We start from the raw sequence: 22,851 nt of genomic DNA, 5'->3' as shown, positions 1-22,851 counted from the left end.
GAACACAATTCACCGTGCCATCCGCCATTGCCAGCTAAAACTCGATAGTTCAAAGAAGAAGCCGTATCTAAACACGATCCAGAAGCGCAGACGTCTTCTCTGGGCCAAGGCTCATTTAAAATGGACTGTGGCAAAGTGGAAAACTGTTCTGTGGTCAGATGAATCAAAATTTGAAGTTCTTCATGGAAATCAGGGACGCCGTGTCATTCGGACTAAAGAGGAGAAGGACGACCCAAGTTGTTATCGGCGCTCAGTTCAGAAGCCTGCATCTCTGATGGTATGGGGTTGCATTAGTGTGTGTGGCATGGGCAGCTTACACATCTGGAAAGACACCATCAATGCTGAAAGGCATATCCAGGTTCTAGAGCAACATATGCTCCCATCCAGACGACGTCTCTTTCAGGGAAGACCTTGCATTTTCCAACATGACAATGCCAAACCACATACTGCATCAATTACAGCATCATGGCTGCGTAGAAGAAGGGTCCGGGTACTGAACTGGCCAGCCTGCAGTCCAGATCTTTCACCCATAGAAAACATTTGGTGCATCATAAAACGGAAGATACGACAAAAAAGACCTAAGACAGTTGAGCAACTAGAATCCTACATTAGACAAGAATGGGTTAACATTCCTATCCCTAAACTTGAGCAACTTGTCTCCTCAGTCCCCAGACGTTTACAAACTGTTGTAAAGAGAAAAGGGGATGTCTCACAGTGGTAAACATGGCCTTGTCCTAACTTTTTTGAGATGTGTTGTTGTCATGAAATGTAAAATCACCTCATTTTTCTCTTTAAATGATACATTTTCTCAGTTTAAACATTTGATATGTCATCTATGTTCTATTCTGAATAGAATATGGAATTTTGAAACTTCCACATCATTGCATTCCGTTTTTATTTACAATTTGCACTTTGTCCCAACTTTTTTGGAATCGGGGTTGTAAATTAAATTTGTGTTAAATGCTGAATAAAATATTCACACTTAAAGTTAATGCTCTTTTTCAGGCTCAATTGCAGCTCCCGAAGGTCACCAGATTGCACCAAAAAAGATGAAATTTTAAAAATTTGCCCCCCTCCTTACCGTCACGGCGAACTGTGGTTCTTTATTCTTATTGACAGGTTACCAGCTGATGCACTGTTGACACTTTAGAAAGTATTTTAACTGTAAAATGAGTGCACAAGAACGAAAGAACAAATAGAAAAATCACACTGAGAACACACTAAGACTTACATGTGAGAAGAAGACGCCATCTTTCTCATCCTCGGCGTCGCCGGTGACGCTGTCGCTCGGTGTCCAGGCCTGAGCGAAGTTCAGAAAATCCCATTTCTCCCTATCAGCTTCCTCCGCTTTCAGGTAGTCCTTCCTTCCATTCAGAGTGCAGCCTGTCACAGTTTCCTAATCAATACCAGCAAATCAGTCATGATGACAGACGAACGGAGGTTAAATGTCCGAGATTAGTGACCAAAATATTGCTGAACAGTTCAAATCCCAGGACTCAGGACTGCCTCTGATCAGTGGAGCGGATTTTTATCGGAACATCACCATATCGTTATGCTCCTCGAGCGTCCATCAGGACCGATAAATATGCATGATATGTAAATTGACACTCTCCCCTCCCCCATCCACCCTGGTAACAGAAATTTCCCTCTGGGGCCAAGTTTACATTAGACCGTATCTGTCTCGTTTTCTTCGCGGATGCACTGTCCGTTTACATTAAAACGCCTGGAAACGCGAATCCGCCAGGGTCCACGTATTCAATCCAGATCGTGTCTGGTCCGGTGCTGTGTAAACATTGAGAATACGCGGATACGCTGTGCTGAGCTCTAGCTGGCGTCTCATTGGACGTCGTCACTGTGACATCCACCTTCCTGATTCGCTGGCGTTGGTCATGTGACGCGACTGCTGAAAAACGGCGCGGACTTCCGCCTTGTATCACCTTTCATTAAAGAGTATAAAAGTATGAAAATACTGCAAATACTGATGCAAATACTGCCCATTGTGTAGTTATGATTGTCTTTAGGCTTGCCATCCTTCCACTTGCAAGTGGTAAGTGATATGCGCTGAGATCTCACACACAGCGGCTCAGTCCCGAATCACTGCTCGTGCGCTTCACTCGCGCGCTCTGTGAGCTGCGCAAGGCCGGAGTGCGCACCCTCCAGAGGGCACTCGCTGTTCAGGGCGGAGTGATTTGGAGCGCAGGATGCCTGCGGAGCCGAGCGTATCCGTGTATTGGCGTTGCTGTGTGCTCGCGAATCATATATTGGCGTTGCTGTGTGCACGCTAATCGTTTTTAAAACGTTAATCTGATGATCCACTGATACGGTCTAATGTAAACCCCACCTGGGATTCTGCACTATTACAAAAAGAGAAAGGTCACATTTGGAACATGCCAGTGAGTTTGAGTCTGAACAGTAAACATCTGTTCATCAAAATGGAGGAATTGTTCATAGGAAAGCTTCCAAGCAATAGTCAAAAAAAAAAAAAAAAAACCCACAAAAACCAACATCCAGTGAACTGCATGTGTAGAAACAGCTTGTTGATGAGAGAGATCAGAGAAGAACAAACAAACAAACAAACAAACAAACAATCTGAAAGGCTACACTAACTCAAACACCCTTTACAACCGTGGTGAGCAGAAAAGCATCTCAATGTATAAAACACTGAATAACTGTACAGCAACCATGACTTTTTCCATCACTAACACACACACACGGTCTAAATCTTTGCAATGTGTCCAAAGTCAGACTTATTATTTATTCATATGCACACACACAATTATTTTTATGAAACTACTCAGCACATCTTTAAAGGTGGGGTACGAGATTTTTTTCAGGAGTATTTTTTACCATATTGCTTGAAAAGCTCCTCACACCCATGTTGCAAGCAGTACAATAGAAGGTTTGACCCAAAAACGAAATATTTTAATCCAGTCTACAGTGTAAAATAAAGGAAAAACGCCATCAAATCCTATCGAGGTACCACCTCAAAATGATTGGATACTGACACGTCAATCAGACTGAAGCCCGCGACCCCAACCCCCCCCCCCCAATGCCCCCCCCCCCGCCCCTACCCTTGCACGTACAGTATGCGCAGGGGCCACTCCAGCCATTTCAAAGCAACGGCTACACAATGTAGGTTTTGCTAAGTTAGCATGATTTGCAAAGTTCGCTGACACGGATTGTTATACTAACGCGTATAGTCGTATTACGTCCTTGATGGTAGTTTTTCCATGATATTTATTTCATGCATACAAACGATTTGTTAGCTTAGCTGTATGTGGCACAAACGATAACTCTTATTGATTGTTTTTTTAGTTATGAAGGCATGGCACAAGCCAGTTCGACACCAATGAAGCATGGGTTTTTGAAACCACCTCCTCCTCCCGTATCCACTATTCGTTCCGATTCAGTCTCAGGCTCTGACCTGTAAGTACCATTATGTTCACATAAACATGGTTTGGGCAACATGCTTTGGAGGCGCGGGTAGGGAGGGGGGTGGAGACGCGGGGGGAGGGGTGGAAACGCGGGGGGTGGGAGCATGGCGAGGGCGGGCGCGTTTCTTTTCAAAATATGGCTTGCGGGAACCGTTATTCCAAAATCTCGTACTCCACCTTTAATACTAAACTTAACACTATACCGACAAACGTGGCCAATCTTATAGACTGTAACTGATTAAGCCCTCCAAGACGAGTGACGTATTGAGTTGAGATGCACTTCAACGCTCAACGAGATATGATATGCTCGAAATGGATTCCGCCTCACGCGTAATTCGCTTTGGATAAAAGCATCTGCCAGATGAGTCGGCGTAAATGTAAATTCTTTGCTTGCTGCTGGTACCTAACGGTCTGGTAAGGTGTCTTACAGGAACACGTAATCACTTTTAAACCTTTCGCTCGCTTATCTCGGTAGATTCAGGTGGGATCTTACACAAAGTAGACTCCAATTATACCTTCAGACATGATGAAAGAAAACGATTCGAAACCGTGCAAACATGGGACAGGGTTTTAACTTTTAGTAATATTGTTTATAATGCGAATTATAATGCTGATATGACCACATCTTGGGTATTTTAAAGTGCATTTACAATTCAAACGAGACAGGACAGCGTAGGACTGAGCAATACGACAATATAACACTGATATTGTGCAGGCTTGTACTACTCGAGTCCGACTTATGCTCTAATTTTAAGGACTCATGCATTAACTGCATTCGGACTCGTAAATTGGAGACGAGGACACGGAATTTTTCTTGATTTTTTGCAACATGCCATAATAATTTGGCATAAGATATTTATAGCTACATTAATTTTTATACTAATTTCATGCACGAGAATGCACATTCACCTGTTCGTACATCATGTTCAGGAACAAACTAACGTTAACGGCGCTAAAATGCCTGGAGAGACGCCCCAGGATTGTCCACTTTGCTTATACAGACTTCTCGTGCAGCGGGAAAAAACGCACTGCTGTGTGTTCTATATGTAGAACTATCGAGGAGATGACGGGGACGACCTCGAACTTCAATTGTCATTTGGCAAGACCACACCCAGAGAAGGAAGTGACACGCGATGTTCATTGCTCTGTTGATAGTGGGCGGGGCTTGCTGAGCGATGAACTAGCTAGTGTTAACCCTCTCTCATGTTATTTGCCCTGCTGATAGTGGGCGGGGCTTGCTGAGCGATGAACAAGCTTTTTATCTGTAGCCTGTTAACTAAAACGGGGCAGTCGAGCAGGAACGTTAGTCCAACACAGTAGCAGAGACGGTTTGACATAAAGGCAGCAACAGACACCGTCAAATGGTGCGGGTGGAGTCTTGGACTCGACTCGAAATTTTCTCATGACTTGGACTTGAACACTGGGGACTCGAGACTGGGCTCGGACTCGAGGTTTAATAACTCGACAACAACACTGATATTGTGATCAAGTGTCACAATATGCATTTTTAACATTTCACTGATCTTTTTCTTCTTCTGGCTGCTCCCGATTAGGGGTCGCCACAGCGGATCTTTCGTCTCCATCGCTCCCTGTCTTCCGCATCCTTCTCTGCCACTTTCATGTCCTCTCTCACCACATCCATGTATCTCCTCTTTGGCCTTCCTCGTTTTCGTGTGCCTGGCAGCTCCATCCTCAACATTCTCCTTCCAACATGCTCTGCATCTCTTCTCAGGATGTGCCCAAACCATCTCAGTCTCATCTCTCTTAGCTTCATTCCCAAGCTCTCCACATGTGCTGTTCCTTATCCTGTCCAACCTCCCATCGCAAACCTTAACATCCTCAACTCTGCCACCTCCAACTTTGCCTCCTGTCTCTTCGTTAAGGGTACGGTCTCCAATCCATACATCACAGCTGCTCTCACTACTGTCTTATACATCTTACCTTTCACTTTTGCTGGGACTTTCCTATCACAAATGACTCCCGAAATCCTTCTCCACCTGCTCCACCCTGCCTGCACTCTCTTTCTCACCTCACTATCGCAGCCCCACTGCACAGTTGACCCCAGGTACTTGAATTCACCAGCTTTCTTTACGTCTACTCCTTGCATCTTCACTACACTCTCATCCCCATTCTCACTGATGCACATGTATTCTGTTTTGCTACTGCTCACCTTCATTCCTCTTCGTTCCAATGCATCCCTCCATCTCTCCAAACCCAGCTCAACCTCCTTTCTACTTTCGCCACATATCACAATATCATCCGCAAACATCATGTTCCATGGCGACTCTTGCCTCACTTCGTCTGTCAAGCTATCCATCACTATGGCAAACAAGAAAGGACTCGAAGCAGATCCTTGATGGAGTCCCACCTTCACCTTGAACCATTCAGTCGTTCCAACTGCACACCTCACTGCTTTTTCACTGTTCTCATACATGTCTTGCACCACTCAAATATACTTGTCATTCACTCCACTCTCTCTCATACAGTACCATAACTCATCTCTCGGCACTCTATCGTATGCCTTTTCCAGGTCTACAAACACACAATGTAGCTTTCTCTGGCCTTCCCCGTACTACTCCATTAACATTCTTAAAGCAAAAATTGCATCCGACATGCTCTTCCTTGGCATAAACCCGTACTGCTGTTCTCAGATTGCTACCTCTCTTCTCAATCTCGCCTCCAATACCCTTTCCCATAACTCCATGGAGTGGCTCATCAATTTTATCCCTCTGTAATTACTGCAGCTCTGTACATCTCCCTTATTCTTGTATATTGGGACTAGCACACTCTCCATTCATTCGGCATTTTCTCATTCTCTAAGATGTTATTAAACAATCTCGTTAGGAACTCCACAGCCGTCTCACCCAAGCCTCAATCGGGATACCATCTGGTCCGACTGCTTTCCCAGTCTTCATTCTTTTCATGGCTGCCCTCACCTCATCCTTACTAACCAACTCTGCTTCCCGATTTGCTGCCTCCAACAAATCTGGCCTTTTCTCTCTTGGATTCTCCTCATTTAATAAATCCTCAACTAACATGCGGATTGAAAAGAGAAATAAGATTTCACTGATATCGTGATAAGGGTTGTTTTACAATCAGGGTACGGAAGCTAAAAATCACATTTAACACTTATCATCTACAATATCAAAAGGCTTGACTGAATAAACTTGGTTGTTTATTGTAGCCCTGTGATAGCTCTATTTACCATGCAAAAAAAATTTGGTGATAACGTTATTTTTGGTGAATGTATGGCAATATATGTCATATTTAGCAAAATTACTCGTGTCATTTAGAAAAAGTGCTTTTTTGACCACAGGTAGCTCCAAAAGGGATGCACTTAAATCATTCTTTATACCATAAAACACATATTTGGTTCCATATCACTGGAAACATAGTTACGTTTTAATGTTGAATGCCAGTAAGTTTTCAGACTATTTTGATCAAATTAGTATGGAATTGTGTCAAAAAAATGTCCTCTCCGAGACAGCTAATTTTTCAATATAAAATAACATATCTAAAATGATTATTTTCATCCTAAAATGTGGTCAAGATATTGGGACATAAATATTAGAGACAACTAACACAAAGCTTACAGCCTTATATTTAAAAGCACTATGGAAGTAGTGGATTCTGAATTGTCAAAAAAAAAACAGTCCTCTCCGAGAATCACTTCATTTGTTTCTCCCAGCCCTGCTTAAAGCTACACTTAATCTTATAATACAAACTATTACACATGCCTATGCTCATATATGTATTAATTTCCAAAAGTGCAGATTTGATAGTTTTTTTTTTTTTTATTTGAATTTTGGACCCCTGTGACACAAACTTTGTACCCTGATTGTAAAACAACCCCTATATTTTTATGACTTTATTGAAGTACAAACAAACTGAATTTGATGTGAAAATTCTGTACTTAATCTTAAACACTAAAATGTTAACTTAGATCCCCCCACTGTTAAATATTTATTTATTTATATTAATATGCATTTACATTGTGTGCTTATTATTTTTTTCCCCCATCCATTATCTCTAGCCGCTTTATCCTGTTCTACAGGGTCGCAGGCAAGCTGGAGCCTATCCCAGCTGACTACGGGCGAAAGGCGGGGTACACCCTGGACAAGTCGCCAGGTCATCACAGGGCTGACACATAGACACAGACAACCATTCACACTCACATTCACACCTACGGTCAATTTAGAGTCACCAGTTAACCTAACCTGCATGTCTTTGGACTGTGGGGGAAACCGGAGCACCTGGAGGAAACCCACGCGGACACGGGGAGAACATGCAAACTCCACACAGAAAGGCCCTCGCCGGCCCCGGGGCTCGAACCCAGAACCTTCTTGCTGTGAGGCGACAGCGCTAACCACTACACCACCGTGCCGACCTGCCCTGATTTATATATATTTTTTTAAATATTTTAAATAACTTAAATATGAAAAACTGCAGACACTGAATCAAGTTTAAAAAATAAAGTGCAATTGCGAGCAAACCTTTACAGCATGATGGATATTGTGTATCATATACATTATTATTATTATTTTTTTAAACAAATATCACCTACTCCGAGGACATCCATTATTAAGAAGAAACCTGGATATGAGGGTTCAACGGAGGTTTGCTCTCGGCACCCATCTTGGACATGCTTAATTAGTTATTAACATTCATACAAGACCAGACTTGTATCTGCAAGAAACTGGATAAGAGCAAATAGATTAACAAAACAAATACGGGTTTAAAACCTGATAAAAAGTGCGTAAATAATTTGTGGTCTTTGGCTCCAATAACACAAAAATGTGCTTCTCTATAACAAGTGCAGAAAAGGCTGGATGACACAAACTTTCTTTAAGGCAATGGTGACCATCAGCCCAGAAAGCAGGTCGCATCCCAAATGTCTTCCTGCTCCCTAGATACAGTTGTGGTCAGAAGTTTACATGCAGTGACATGAATGTCATCTTGGATATGAATGTCATGGCAATATTCGGGCTTTCAATGCTTTCTCTGAACTGTTCGTTTCCTGTGGCGAAATGATTGTACAGCATGTTTCTTTAATAGAAAAGAAAACATGAATTTGGTGCAGAAGTTTTAATTTATTTTGGGTTTTCTGAAATTAACACAGGGTCAAAATTATACATCAAATCAAAAGTCCTTCCCATGCCACGTGGCACATAGGGCAGCGCCGATCTCCGTTTCCGTAGCCCTCGGCCTCTCGCCTATTACATAGCCAGGGTTACAGTGGGGGGCTAGTCCTCTGGTAACCACGAGAGTTTGATTATACAAAATTATACATACAGGGTCAAAAATTTACATACAAATCACTTAGATTATTAACTCAGAGGTGCTTAAACTTCCAAAACGTCTCTTATCTTGCCAAGGCTGAGGCCTCTTAACTTCCTGTTAGTGATCATGATTGACTACAGCTGGTAGCTTCTTTGTGCCTTCATAAAAAGGGTTTGTTGGTTTGACTAACAGTAAAACGGGAAAGTCCAAGGAGCTCAGTGCAGATCTGAGAATGAGGATCACAGATGTACACAACTCCGGAATGTCTCTTGGAGCCATTTCTAAACAAGTGCAAATTCCAAGATCAGTTCAAACAATTGTATCCAAGTTATTGTGAGATGTAGTCGCTTTGTCAAGCCACTTTGCTTCAAGAAGACCCAAACTGTCACCCTCAGCTGAAAGGAAATTGGTTTGGATGGTCAGGAACAACCTGGGACCCACCATGGCGCAGCCCTGCCATGAACTGGAAGCTGATGGATCACTGTCTACAGTTCAGATCACTGTGGACTAAGAGGCTGCTGTCCGAGAAATAACCCCCTGCTCCAAAACTGACACCTTCAAGCTTAACTAAAGTTTGCAGCTGGCCACATGGACAAAGAAAAAGCTTTCTGGAGGAAAACTGTATGGTCAGATGAGACAAAGGTTGAGTTGTTTGGCCACAATGATCACCATGTACAGAAGGACACTGTACCAGCTGGTGGTGGTGGTAGGATCATCATGCTCTGGGGCTGTTTTGCTGCCAGTGGAACTGGTTCATTGCAAGCGGATAGAATAATGAAGGAGGAGGACTACCTCAGAATTCTTCAGCATAACCTCAAACCATTGGAAACTTGAATATGACTGGGAGTCACAACAGGACAGTGAACCCAAACAAACAAACAAAAAAAATTTAATTGAACTTGACCAATTCTACCACGAAGAGTCGTGAAATATCCAACCAGAATTCTGCCAGAAGCTTGTTCAGGGTAAACAAATGTTTGGTCAAGGTGAATTTTGCAAAGAGACACTTTACCCGAATATTACGTGTGCTGGATGTAAGTTTTTGACCCTGTATGTATACTCTTGACCCTGTGTTGATTTCAGAAAACCCAAAGAAAATTGTGCACCGAATTCTAGGTCCCCCCCCAAGATGTATGCTGTACATTCTGCCATAGAAAAAGAACAGTTCAGAGAAATCACTGAAAGCCCAAATATCGCCATGACGTTCATATCCAAGATGGCATTCATGTCACTGTATGTAAACTTCTGACCACAACTGTATGTGCACTACACAGGGGAAAACATAACAGTATAACATAATAGCCCATATTTAGTGCACATGACCAGTAGAAAACCAGCGTGCCTTTTTCATTGCACAAGTCAAAAAACAGTCAGGATTGTCGCAATGGGATTAGAACCTTACTGTACATCTATGCATGATTATTATACATACAAGCCACTTTTTCCATGGAATAAAAACAAACATTTATTTTTTTCGCGGTCCAAATCCTGCGCTCTGATTGGCTGGCGAGCGGGTACGTATCCTACGATACCGACCCCAGTTACGGACCTCTGGCGACTCGCTCGTTCACAACAATAACAAACATAGTAGCATTTTTTGTCAACATTTATCTTTTTTTTTTTAAATAAGATTATCAAAAATCTTATAAATTTTTGCCAGCATTTCTCAGGAGAATAGCATTAATTTTACAGCATGGATAGTGATAACCACAGTCTTCACAGCGAAAGCGAGTTTTACTACCCTGAGGAAGAAGAAATAAAAAAAAAAAAAACACATTTCAGGAGAAAGCTAAAAACTGTAATTTGCTAACACCGAGCAAAAACATGGCTGAATCCTGAATGACTCCTATTTGTATAAATAGGGGACTACATAGGCGGCAAAATGTAGGGTTTTTCCTGCCATGGAAGTGCACTTGTATAGCGAGGAGGAAGCAATTTGCATTACAGCCGTGAATGAGGATTAAATATGGCAGCTCGGCTCGGTTTCCCCTTTCGGGCGCTCTCGTTTTCGGTTAGAATTTGGTAAAGAAAAAAATAAATATATTATTTACCAGCTTAAGGTCGGTCCATATGGTGAAATACCGACCTCGGCACAGAGGGCCTCGGTCAGTACTTTCAAGACCTTGGTCACGGTATTTCACGATACGGACCTCCCAGCTGGTAAATAACATACATGTATTCTCTTCCCTTCTAGTGGGTTTACTGATGGCATGCAATATTATCATCATATCACTCAGGGCCGTAACCAGGATTTTTCAAATACCGAGGTCAAACATTGCGATACATCTTATTTGCCAAAAAAAAAAAAAATGTCTTAATATGGTGACTTTTCATACATTTTGGAAACGAGTCAAAATCACAAGCCCAACAAGATGAACATGTAGGTGAACATGTTTATTTTAACAATTTAAAAACTGCACGATCACAAAAGTATTTTGTGTGTGTGTGTGTGTGTGTGTGTGTGTGTGTGTGTGTGTGTGAGTGAGTGAGTGAGTGAGTGAGTGAGTGAGTGAGTGAGAATGAGCGAGTGAGAGTGACAACGCAATCTAGCCGAGCCTGAATAGACTTCAATTGCTTTTTAAAAAATATCTGCCCTTTTCAATAGCAAAATACTAGACGGTTATTGGACAAAACCGACTAAAACGCTCCATTCGGACACTGAGCCTCACTGGAGATGGGAGTCAATAAGAGGGGCGGGACAAGACTTCCCGAGAGGAGGCTCATCTCCAGCTGGTGATTGGAGGAGGAGCTGTGAACGCGGCTGGGCTGCTCATGATTGACAGAAAGCAGTCAGAGGCGGTACATCATGTTGTAAATAAAATGTGAACATAATAAGTTTGCTACCCGTTTTCATTTCCGTTCGAAAATACAACCAATGATCAAAACAATAGTGTCTTGGGTTCACGTTAGCCTATAGTCTGGTAAGTTAGCAAAATAGCTCAAGTCTCGTCAGCACCCAATAACTTCATAAACAACAGGTCACGACTGTCCAGCCTTTTCTGATCTGAAACGCACCAAATCAAATCGAGAGAGAGAATAAAAGAGTTTGTGCCGCCTGGAAAACGAAAATCCTATCTAGCTAAGTGGCTTCGACTGTTGTTGCTTGAAATGCTAATTAAAATTGCACTGTTAATGATCATAAGCATTCCGGCACATAACTGTCAGTGACTGGCAAAATTAACTCCCCTTCTTCCCTCTTTCTTTTTCTCTCACTTGTTGACTTTCCAGAGCTGAGTTTGGTTTGTTTTAGTGTAGTAGACTTCTTCATCTTATGTCAATTTTCAGATTCCACGACTAATTGACAAACTGCCTGGCTGCGGAGTCGGACCTTGATGAGAACACTTCTCAGCTCTTGTATATCCCGCGGTGCTTAGCTGACTATCGCGAGGCTGCCTGATATGAAATGTTTCCAATGTCGGATATTTCAGCTTCGTTTAAAAATGATTATGTGGACTTTATTTTTAGACAAACACATGAGAACAGGGGGATGCAAGCTGAATTTAGAATTTTCCACCGATCAAAGTCAGAACGATTTTCATCATATATTAATTTCACATTTCTGAGTGAAAAAAAAAAAAAAATACTGTGGGAAAAAAATGCCGAGGACATGACCTCGGTGTCCTCAATGGTAGTTATGGCCCTGATATCACTTATCCTACATGTATTACACTGCTCTCCCCAATGGAGAATGAGCATGCAACATTGTTATAAATATTGCACGCTGTCCAGACAACATGACGTCACACTCGAAAATCCAATGACAAAACGTAACATTTCTGTTGTGCGTGCACACAATCATTTCTTTGTCGGGCGGGAGAGAGAGAAGACGGGGTTAATTCAGTGCTTGGTTTCAGCACTAAATAAATAAAGTGAAACGAAAGACGCGCTGAAGACTCGAAAGGCTACCAAAACTTCATTATATATTCTTCACGCATATTTACAAGAGAAAAACATACCAACGGACATCGAAAAACTGGAAAAGACACACGTCGGAGATGTAAAACTTGCGTGCTAGTGAGTGACTGTGACAATTTGTTCACAAACATGGCGGCGAGGTTTACTTCATTAAAAGCCGAAGATTGAAAGAGAAAGATGCGCTGAACACCTGAAAGGCTACCAAACCTTTACTGGATATTCTGCATTAAATATATGGAAAAAGTGGAAAAGACGCACGTCGGAGATGTAAAACTCCCGCGCTTGCGAGTGACCAACAGTTTGTAAACAAAAAAAATGGCTGCGAGGTTTGCTTTGTTAAAAGTGCAAGATTTAAGGAGAAAAACGCCCTGAACACCCGAGAAGCTCCAAAAACTTCTCTGGATATTCGTCAGGCATATTTCCAAGAGAAAAACATGCCAACGGACATCGAAAAACTGGAAAAGAGAGCAATAGCGAAAATATAAAGTTCTACTTGGAGATGAGGACAGAGACGTTTACGAGAGGACTTCACTCAGCAAAACCCTTTTGCTTTGAACAACTACAATGTAACGATTAACTACAACCAAAACTAACTCTGAACTTGAACTGTCGACCTGTATATAGCTTGTATACAAGTTGGGTTGTTGTTCAGGCTTTTTGGACCATTTTTATTGTTAGAACTTTGACTTTGTACAGTACATTGGATTGACAATTACATTCGATCAGAATCAGCATTCAGTATTGGCAAGTTACCGCCCTGCTCTTAACTTTTTGTAAGATCTATACTTGTTCCATCCAATGTGTTTGGATAATAATATTGGCTGGCTTTTTTCATGGTCTATCAGATATATTCCATTCAGCTACTCGTCTTCGAATCGTTCAATATCATGCTAGCTGAATGGAATATCTCTGATATACTATGAAAAAAGCTAGCCAATATTATTTAAATATAACAGGCCTGGCTTTTCTTGACTGGCTATTGTTATCAAGCCGAGTTACGTGCCATCCTGTTCATACTACAACGCCCGTCTCGACTCCTGACCCACCTTCCTGTTCAGCATGGCCCACATGACCATATCGAACGTGCCCTTGGCGATGAGGTAGTGAACGTGTACGGATGAGGTCTGGCCGATGCGGTGCGCTCGGTCCTCCGCCTGCTTCACGTGACCCGGGTTCCAATAGAGTTCAGCGAACACCACGTGAGACGCCGCTGTTAGGGTCAGACCCTGAGTACATAGACACACACATACACACACATTAAGTCAAGTCAAGTTTATTTGTATCGCGCTTTTAACACGTCTATTCAAACAGATAATACCTGAAGTAATTGAACCGCTTCTAAAAATAATAAATTCTTCTCTTACGATTGGCTATGTACCCAAATCCTTTAAACTAGCAGTTATCAAACCCCTGATTAAAAAACCTGACCTTGATCCCTGTCAGCTGTCCAATTATTGGCCAATATCAAACCTCCCCTTTATCTCAGAGATCCTTGAAAAAGCTGTGGCACAGCAGTTATGCTCATATTTACAGAGGAATAACATCCATGAAATGTATCAGTCAGGATTTAGACCTCATCATAGCACAGAGACAGCACTGGTTAAAGTAGTAAACGACCTACTGTTGGCGTCTGATCAGGGCTGTGTCTCGCTACTTGTGTTGCTTGACCTTAGTGCAGCATTTGATACCATTGATCATTCCATTCTTCTGGATAGACTAGAAAATGTTGTGGGAGTTAAGGGAACGGCCCTCTCCTGGCTCAGGTCTTATCTAACTGATTGTTATCAGTATGTTGATATAAATGGTGATATTTCTAGACGTACTGAGGTAAAGTTTGGTGTTCCACAAGGTTCTGTCTTGGGTCCACTGCGTTTTAGCTTGGGTCCATTAGCTTTTATAATGTCATCAGAACAAGTAGACTGGTTGCAAGCATAACTTCATGAGATGTCTGAATATTCTCATTCATCCAGGTCGTAGTAACCTCAAGAAAATTGAATCAAACTTCACGAGCTCTAACAGCACCGGTGTGTGGATTTGACCTAAAACTTGACACACTGTGCAATATTACTCTCCTGATCCTCTGTACTACTACATACTCCTCCACTCGTATCAGTGTCTCGGCAGCTGCACAATTCATCATTACCTTCCCGCTTTTACAGTTCTTCAGCTCCTGTCCAGCGCTGGTGCATTATTCAAGATTGTTACACAATCTGTGTGAACGCTGGCACACCTGAACTGCCTTGATTAAACCATTACTGACGATGAAAGATAACGCATTCACAAGATCACACCACAGAGATCAACGGACTCGGCTCAGCCGAAGAATGTGCACGAGGTGCTGAACAAATGATTGCTAGCGCAGTGCTGCAGAGAACTGGGACGACTTTACACTCTATTCTGCTATGCAGCCATTTTACAGAAACCGTTACATATTTAAACAACGCCTTGCAGCCATGTCTGTGTGTAAACCGTGTTTGCGGTCCCTTCGTAATAGCACATTCATAAAAAGACTATAAATATTACAAGAAAGTGGTGTTCAAACAGATCGTGTGTTCTCGAGGTTGAGACGGTTTTTAAACGGATGAACGCTAGCCAGACTTAAATTCCAGCTTTCAGGACAGAGCCATTATCCTTAAAGTGCAGTGATTGTTTCTGTGTGTCTGGGTCATTTATTCATTAAAGTGAGCCTCAGTGAACACGTAGGAGTGCGAAGACGCGGTGTTGAATCACTTTCTTCGGGAATAAAAACACTTAGTCACAACAACACATGACACAAAAAGCCTTTTCAAAATGCAGGAGAACTTTTATTACAGCCAGACAGTTGGGATAAAAATACACCTCTGCTCGATAAACACATTTCATGACTAATTAGCATCAATGTGTTCTATAGAAGATAAAAAAAACAGTGCTAATGAAGTGGGAGGAAAAAAAACACAACACATATGAAAATGTTTGTGTGGATGTGTTTGTGTGTACCTGTCCTGCAGCCTGTATGCTCAGAATAGCCACCCGCGTCTCTGGATCATTCTGGAAGCGGTGGACCAGCTGGATCCTCTCCGCGGAAGGAACGCTGCCGTCGATTCGGATATAACCGGCCTGCGAGACAAAACACATCACACTCACACCTTTCAGCTCAAGGATTCTGAAGAAGGGGGCTCGGCTTCTAATCTTACACGAAAATCACAAGTTACTTTGCGTCGCTGCGTCTTATTCTGTCCGCACATCTGGCAAATCAAAATATATGTTGACCATCTCCATCAGTACAAGAAGATAACTGCAAGACTACTTTGACGATTTACCACCACACCCAACACATCCTGTTCCCCCTCACTACCACCACACTCTGCTCCTCCCACAAACACACCCTGTCCTATCCCACTGCCACACCCTATGCACAGGTATTCACCCCCTTTCGTATGAAACCCCTAAATAAGAGCTGGTCCAGCCAATTCACTTCATAAAGTCACATAATTAGTTGATGCAGATCCACCTGTGTGCAACCGAAGTGTCACAGGTTGATTTACACAGACATCAGGTTCTGGAAAGACCCTGACTCTGCAACACATGAAAACCAAGGAGCCTCCAAACAGGTCAGAGAGAAAAGTCGTGGAGAAGTATAGATCAGGGTTGGGTTAGAAAAAATATCCAAAATTTGGAATATCCCAGGGAGCTCCACTGAATCCATTAAAGCAGAATGGAAAGAATGTGTCACCACTACAAACCTGACAAGAGAAGGCCGCCCACCAAAACTCACAGACCGGGCAAGGAGAGCATTTATCAGAGATACAAGAAAGACACCAAAGAGAACCCTGAAGGAGCTGCAAAGATCCACAGCGGAGATGGGACTATCTGCCCATAGGACCACTTTAAGCCGTACATTCCTCAGAGCGGGGCTTTATGGAAGAGTGGCCAGAAAAAAGCCATTGCTTAAGAAAACACGTTTGGAGTTTGCCCAACAGCATGTGGCAGACTCCCCAAACACATGGAAGAAGATTCTCTGGTCAAATGAGACTGAAATTGAACTTTTTGGCCATCGTGGGAAATGCCACGTGTGGCGCAAACCCAACACCCTGAGAACACCATTCCTACAGTGAAGCATGGTGGTGGCAGTATCATGCTGTGGGGATGTTTTTCATCTGCAGGGACAAGAAAGCTGGTCAGGACTGAAGGAAAGATGCATGGCACTAAATTCTGCAGGAAAACCTTTTTGAGTTGACCAGAGGTTTGAGACTGGGACAAAGGATCACGTTCCAGCAGCACAATGACCCTAAACATACTGCTAAAGCTACGCTGGAGTGGTTTAAAGGGAAACATTTAAACGTCTTGGAATGGCCTAATCAAAGCCCAGACCTCAATCCAATAGAGAATCTGTGGCACAACTTGAAGATTGCTGTACACCAACCCAACCCATCTAACTTGAGAGTTGGAGCAGTTTTGCCTTGAGGAACCTTTAAAAGTTGTAGGCATGTTGTGTAAATCAAATGGTGCTCAAGTCTAATAATCCATTTTAACTCCAGCAAGAGGGATGAATACTTTTGCAAGATACTGTACCTCAAAAACACCACATCCCATCTCCCCACTACCACCACCACATCCCCATCTTTCTACCACACCCTGCCCACCTTACCTCCACAAACTGCCCCTTCCCAATCCAACCACACGAATAGTAAGTCTGATTGTGTTGAATTACCACAGAAAAGATGAGAAATTAGGCTTACTTCACCAAGATGGCAAGTTTAATCCTCTATTGTGATTTCACTCATGAAGGTAAGATACCCACCGTGCCCTCCAGGATTATGTAAAGATTGTAAAGATATTAGTAAAAAGGGTTAGGGGGAAAAAAAAAATCCACCTTTTGATGAAGTAGCTTTATCTCACATTGAAAAAAGGGAAATATCCGACCTTTAATTGAAATAAATTCATTCAGAGAAAAACAAATCCCTCAATTATTTTCAACAAAAACAAAACATGTGCCACTATTATTGGCACCCCTGGAAATTCGAGTGAATGCAATGTAACTGAAGCTTGTTTTCCGTTTAAACTGTAAATTTTTGAGTCGATTGGAGCGTGTAGGAACTTTCAAGCTGGAATCCATGACTTCCTGATTAACTGGGGCACAAATATGAGGTGACACAGAGGTCAAATTCCCTTAGTCATCCAGCAACATGGGAAAGAGAACACACAAACCAAATGAGGGAGAAGTGTGTTGACCTTCATTAGTCAGGGAATGGTGATAAAACAAATAATAAAATTAAAAAAAAAAGTGGACACCAAGTGGAACTGTTACAAACTTGCCTGGAAGAGGACCCAGGTTTATTTTGCCCCCATGTACAGTCAGAAGGAGGGTAAGAGGCAAAAAAAAAAAATCCCAAATCAATCAATCAATCACTGTTGGTGAATTAGAAGAAAAAGGAAAATCTTGGGGTTTCCAAGTCTCCAAAACCCCCATCAGACTCCACCTCCATGCCAACAGGTTATTTGGACGGTTTGCCAGAAAAGGAGGGAAAAAAAAAAAAAAAGAGCCTTTGCTGTCAGTTAACCACAAGCGTTAAGCACCTGAAGTTTGCAAAACACTACGACAACTTTGACTGCAACCATATTCTCTGGTCTGATGGAACAAAAATGGAGCTTTTTGGCAATAAACACTCAAGGTGGGTTTGGTGTAAAAAGAAGGCTGGCTATAATAAAAAGAAACCGATCCCTGCTGTAAAATATGGTGGAAGTTCTGTGATGTTTTGGGGCTGTTTTTCCTCCAAAATGCCCTGGAACCCTTGTTAGGGTCCATGGCTTCATGGTCTCCATGAAATACCAGGACATTTGAAATCAAAATCTTGCTGCCTCTGCCAGGAAACTAAAACTGGGTTGTCGCTGGATCTTCCAGCAGGACAATGATCTGAAGCATATGTCCAAATCAAGACAAAAATGGTTAGCTGAGCACAGAATCAAGCTTCTGCCCTGGCCATCTCAGTCCCCTGACCTGAACCCCAGTGAAACCCTGTGCACCGAGCTGAAGAGGAGAGCGCGCAAGAGAAGGCCGAGGACCCTGGATGATCTGGAGAGAGTGTGTGTAAAGACGAACGGTCTTGGATGTCCTACTCTGTATCTCCAACCTTATAAAATACACTAAGTAACTTTAAAAACGCACATTGATAAAACTTGCTGAATTCGTGCTGAGTTTATCTCAAGAAGAAAAGAAATCTATCAATGGAAAAATAACTTGGTTCCGCCCGAATAAGTTCCAAATCTGTGCTCAAATCAGAATTTAAGGGAGTTGTACTCAATAACGTACAATATGACTCAGGTAGTCAATGACATGGACAGGCTTTAATCTTCAAACAAATTTTGCATACACTGTACACACACAATCTTGCCTATAAATAGCCGGGGGAAATGATGGGAAAATTGTCATTATTGAAGATGCCACGCCTAAGCCAAAATCAACGTGAACAGGCCATCGGGATGTTGCGTGCCGGAAGTACACAGACAGAGGTCGCCCGGCACTTCGGTGTTCATCATTTGACCATTTCCCGTTTGAGTCAGCGTTACAGACAGACAGACAGGGAGCACCAGGGATCGTCCACGCCCTGGTCAGCCTCGAGTCACGACGCCAGTTCAGGATCAGCACATCAGGCTAGCTCACCTCCATGACAGATTCCTAAGGTCTATGCCACCAAGAGTGAACGCCTTGTTGCAAGCAAACGGAGGTCATACACGATACTGAACCTGTAATTTCGTGAACATGGACCAACTGTCACTTTGAATTTTTTTATTGTGAATTAATTCTGGAGTTTGACAATAAATGTCCTTTATCGATGTTTCAAGATGTGTGTGCATTACATACAATATCATAAATTTCAACTATATGCATGGATCTAAAGTGATATCGTGTTGAATTCCACTGTGCGTTTTTAAAGTTACTTAGTATATTATAGGAGAAGACTTGGTGCTATTTCACTGGCAAAAAGAGATGTAGGAAGCGTTCGACGCAGAGGTGCCAATAATAGTGACGCATGCAATTTTGTTGATTTGATTTTCTCTAAATATATTTTTTCGAGTCCTTTTTACTCAGCTTTACAGTCTTGATTGCGTTTATATTTATAAATTGATAACTGATTCGGTAAAACGTCCAAGAAATATCGCAATATGGATTGAACGTGCAAAACTGAACCAATACTCGGAGACTCGCTCCAAATGTAGGATTGCTGGTGGAAGACAGATGCCAGTTTGTGGACTGTACGCAAAGTTACTGCAAAAAAAGTACAATTTTTGCTTTGTGTATCCAACACTGATGAAACTGAAAGGCCTGAAGATGTCAACAAGTGTGCTTCAACAGGCATTCTAATGAACGTTTTTCTCATCTTTTTCCTCAGATGAGAGCATTCCCCCCTGCCTCGTTTATGAACACTCATATCATCTCTAGCCGCTTTATCCTTTTCTACAGGGTCGCAGGCAAGCTGGAGCCTATCCCAGCTGACTACGGGCGAAAGGCGGGGTACACCCTGGACAAGTCGCCAGGTCATCACAGGGCTGACACATAGACACAGACAACCATTCACACTCACATTCACACCTACGGTCAATTTAGAGTCACCAGTTAACCTAACCTGCATGTCTTTGGACTGTGGGGGAAACCGGAGCACCCGGAGGAAACCCACGCGGACACGGGGAGAACATGCAAACTCCACACAGAAAGGCCCTCGCCGGCCCTCGAACCCAGGACCTTCTTGCTGTGAGGCGACAGCGCTAACCACTACACCACCGTGCCGCCCCACATTTATGAACACTTTTTTTTTTTTAGGAGCTTTCATGCTAATTGGTGGTTATGAAATCTTAAAGGATAATGAGAGCGGTCACACCATGAGGTGCAATCTCACTCACTCACTCACACACACATACTTTCTCTCACTGTCTCCCCCCCTCCATCTCTCCCTCTCTCTCTCTCTCTCTCTCTCACACACACACACACACACACACACACACACACACCTCTGACTCTGTGAAAGAAGTGGGGAAAGGTTGGAGAGGACATGAAAATCAGTCTGGCTGGTGAAAGTTTGGAAGTTTTGAAAGTGTGTGGTGAGGAGAGCTGTGTCAGACAGGAGGGAATGAGACACATGCGCACATGCAATACTTTAAAGGAGAACTGAAGGCAAATTTATCATCAAAATTCTATTTCTCCTTTTATTAAATATAGGAATGCAGCCCGTGACTGTGCAGCATGCGTTTATGCACCAACTGCAATGCGGATCTGGACATGGCACAAAAAAGTTCAAAGAGGAAGGCTGTGTGTGCAGGGCAAAAGGATCTGGCGCGCATATTGAAAATTTGTGAAATCGTTCATAGAATCGACATACCTTTGAATTTCTCATTCAAATTTTGAGGAATAAAATCTTATACTGCTCAACACGAAGCCTGTTCAGTTTCATTTGCCTCGACTATGGAGTTTCTGGGATATTTACATCTCAAAGAATATCAATTTGTTTTTTTAAACACCCTGTATAATGAAGTCTTTGTAGCGTTCTGGGTGTTCAGCGTCTTTAATTTCGGTTTGCTTATTTCGTACTCAATCCGAGCTGGATTAGCCTCGTCTTCTCTCTTTCCCGGGCGACAAAGACATGATTGTGCGCACGCGCAGCAGAAAAGATGTCATTAGATCTTTGCGTGAGCTCGGAATGTGACGCCGTGCTGCCTTGACAACGTGCAATATTATAACAGAGGAGAGTGGCGTAATGCATGGAAGATAACGATACTGCATGCCATCAATAAACCCACTAGAAGGGAACAGAACACATTTTTATTCCATGGAAAAAGTGGCCCGTATGTACGGTATAATAGTTTCCTGGAAAGACCAAGCAAGTGAGGTTAATAAGGAGGAGTTTATTAGATGACTTTTTTATTTCTAAGATTAAAATTATAATGAGGCGTGACGCTGCTTTTACTCGCGTCATATTTGTAACGCAGTTGAGTCACGCATGCGGAATAAACGGCTAGTGGGTTCAAAACCGAATTTCTGTTAAAGCCTCTGCATGCTCTTGCGACAAGGCTTTCGCAGATAGCTTTTCGCAGACAGTTGTAATTTATCGTTGAGCGGGGAGTAATAGGCGTGCGCGATGTTATTCACCGCCACAGCGCAAGGGGGCGCGAAGTCGCTAGGAGTAGTTGGTGGTTGTGGTTAGTGGAGTGTTTATCCTCCGGTTACTTATAATGACTAGAACTGGAGTCGTAGAGATGTACGTACTTCCTCGATCAACCGCTCTTCGTGCTGCTCCATCTTCGCTCGTGTTTTTAAAAATGCCGGTCGTGAAAACAAACCAAACCAGGAAAGTAGGGAAGCGGAAGTGCGTGTACAGCGGATGTACTGCGTTGTCAGCATAAATTGGCCTTTAGCGGTCAGCGGTTTCTGAATCCTCTTCGTTGCTCATTTCTTGAATAACTCTGTGACTCTTGTATGTCGGGCGTTTTTGATTTTCAATTCATCTTTTTTTTTTTCCCCCCAATTTTCTTTTTGCAACACTGAAAGCCAGCGCCTTGGAAAAGCCATAATTACCCACAGGCATTACAGGAAAATACTGCCGACCAAGGAACCAATCAGAGTGCACCAGAAGTAGCTCGTGCCATATAATAACAGATCAAAATTCTATTCATCTCATTTTATTAAATATCGGAATGCATTTTCGATCGCTATTTTGTCACTGCTGTAGCAAGTTATGAGTGTTTGAAATATGCTCTGTAATATATCAGTCCATGTATCAAAGCGATGGGCGGAAACGAGATTCGTCGAGACCTGTGCGAGACATCGTAGGACGGAAGTAAAACGTACAGCGGAAATAAAAAACACCGACATCTGTCAACGTTGTCAAAAGACGTGCACGCCCTCTTTCGAATGCTGACGTAATCAAGCCGGAAGTTTTGTCTGTTTTGATAGCAATCAGGAAAGTTTGAAAAAAGTAGGCGGTAATCGTCATTTAAACTCGTTTCTGTGCAATACTTCGTTTGGAAAACAGTTTCCAAAATGGCAGCACTGACACCTAGCTGGCACTTCTTCACGTTTCAAAGTCTCGCACAAGTCTCGTGAAGATCGTGCGGATAAGCGACGCCTGCGTGGACCAAACGAACTAAAAACCAAATAAACTGACAAGTATAATATTTAACTGCAATTAGTTGCCAATATGAATCACGATATAAGGTTACTAAAACCGAAAACGTAATTGAATAACACGTT

At 42.6% G+C, this 22,851-nt stretch overlaps 1 protein-coding gene across 5 annotated transcripts in view; it reads right to left on the bottom strand.

The window, feature by feature from the left end:
• The window catches only part of zranb3 (zinc finger, RAN-binding domain containing 3), a 230,706-nt gene that overhangs the window by 67,726 nt on the left and 140,129 nt on the right, over positions 1–22,851 (bottom strand). For 4 of the 5 annotated variants that reach the window (XR_009651757.1, XM_060911706.1, XM_060911702.1 and 1 more), the window contains exons 9-11: positions 15,606–15,725; positions 13,676–13,855; positions 1,232–1,396 (exon numbers count right to left, since the gene is read on the bottom strand). Coding sequence is in view for 4 of the 5 variants with exons in the window: in XM_060911706.1 (XP_060767689.1) it covers positions 1,232–1,396; positions 13,676–13,855; positions 15,606–15,725 (465 nt within the window). In the remaining variant the exon portion in view is untranslated. The remainder of the gene's footprint in view (positions 1–1,231; positions 1,397–13,675; positions 13,856–15,605; positions 15,726–22,851) is intronic. The other variant, XM_060911705.1, reaches the window with a different exon arrangement.

This window comes from Neoarius graeffei, chromosome 27, assembly GCF_027579695.1.
Source record: "Neoarius graeffei isolate fNeoGra1 chromosome 27, fNeoGra1.pri, whole genome shotgun sequence".
In the NCBI taxonomy this organism is placed as follows: Eukaryota; Metazoa; Chordata; class Actinopteri; order Siluriformes; family Ariidae; genus Neoarius; species Neoarius graeffei.
Note: the sequence above shows the minus strand (reverse complement) of the source record. Positions and strands in the feature narration are given on the sequence as shown.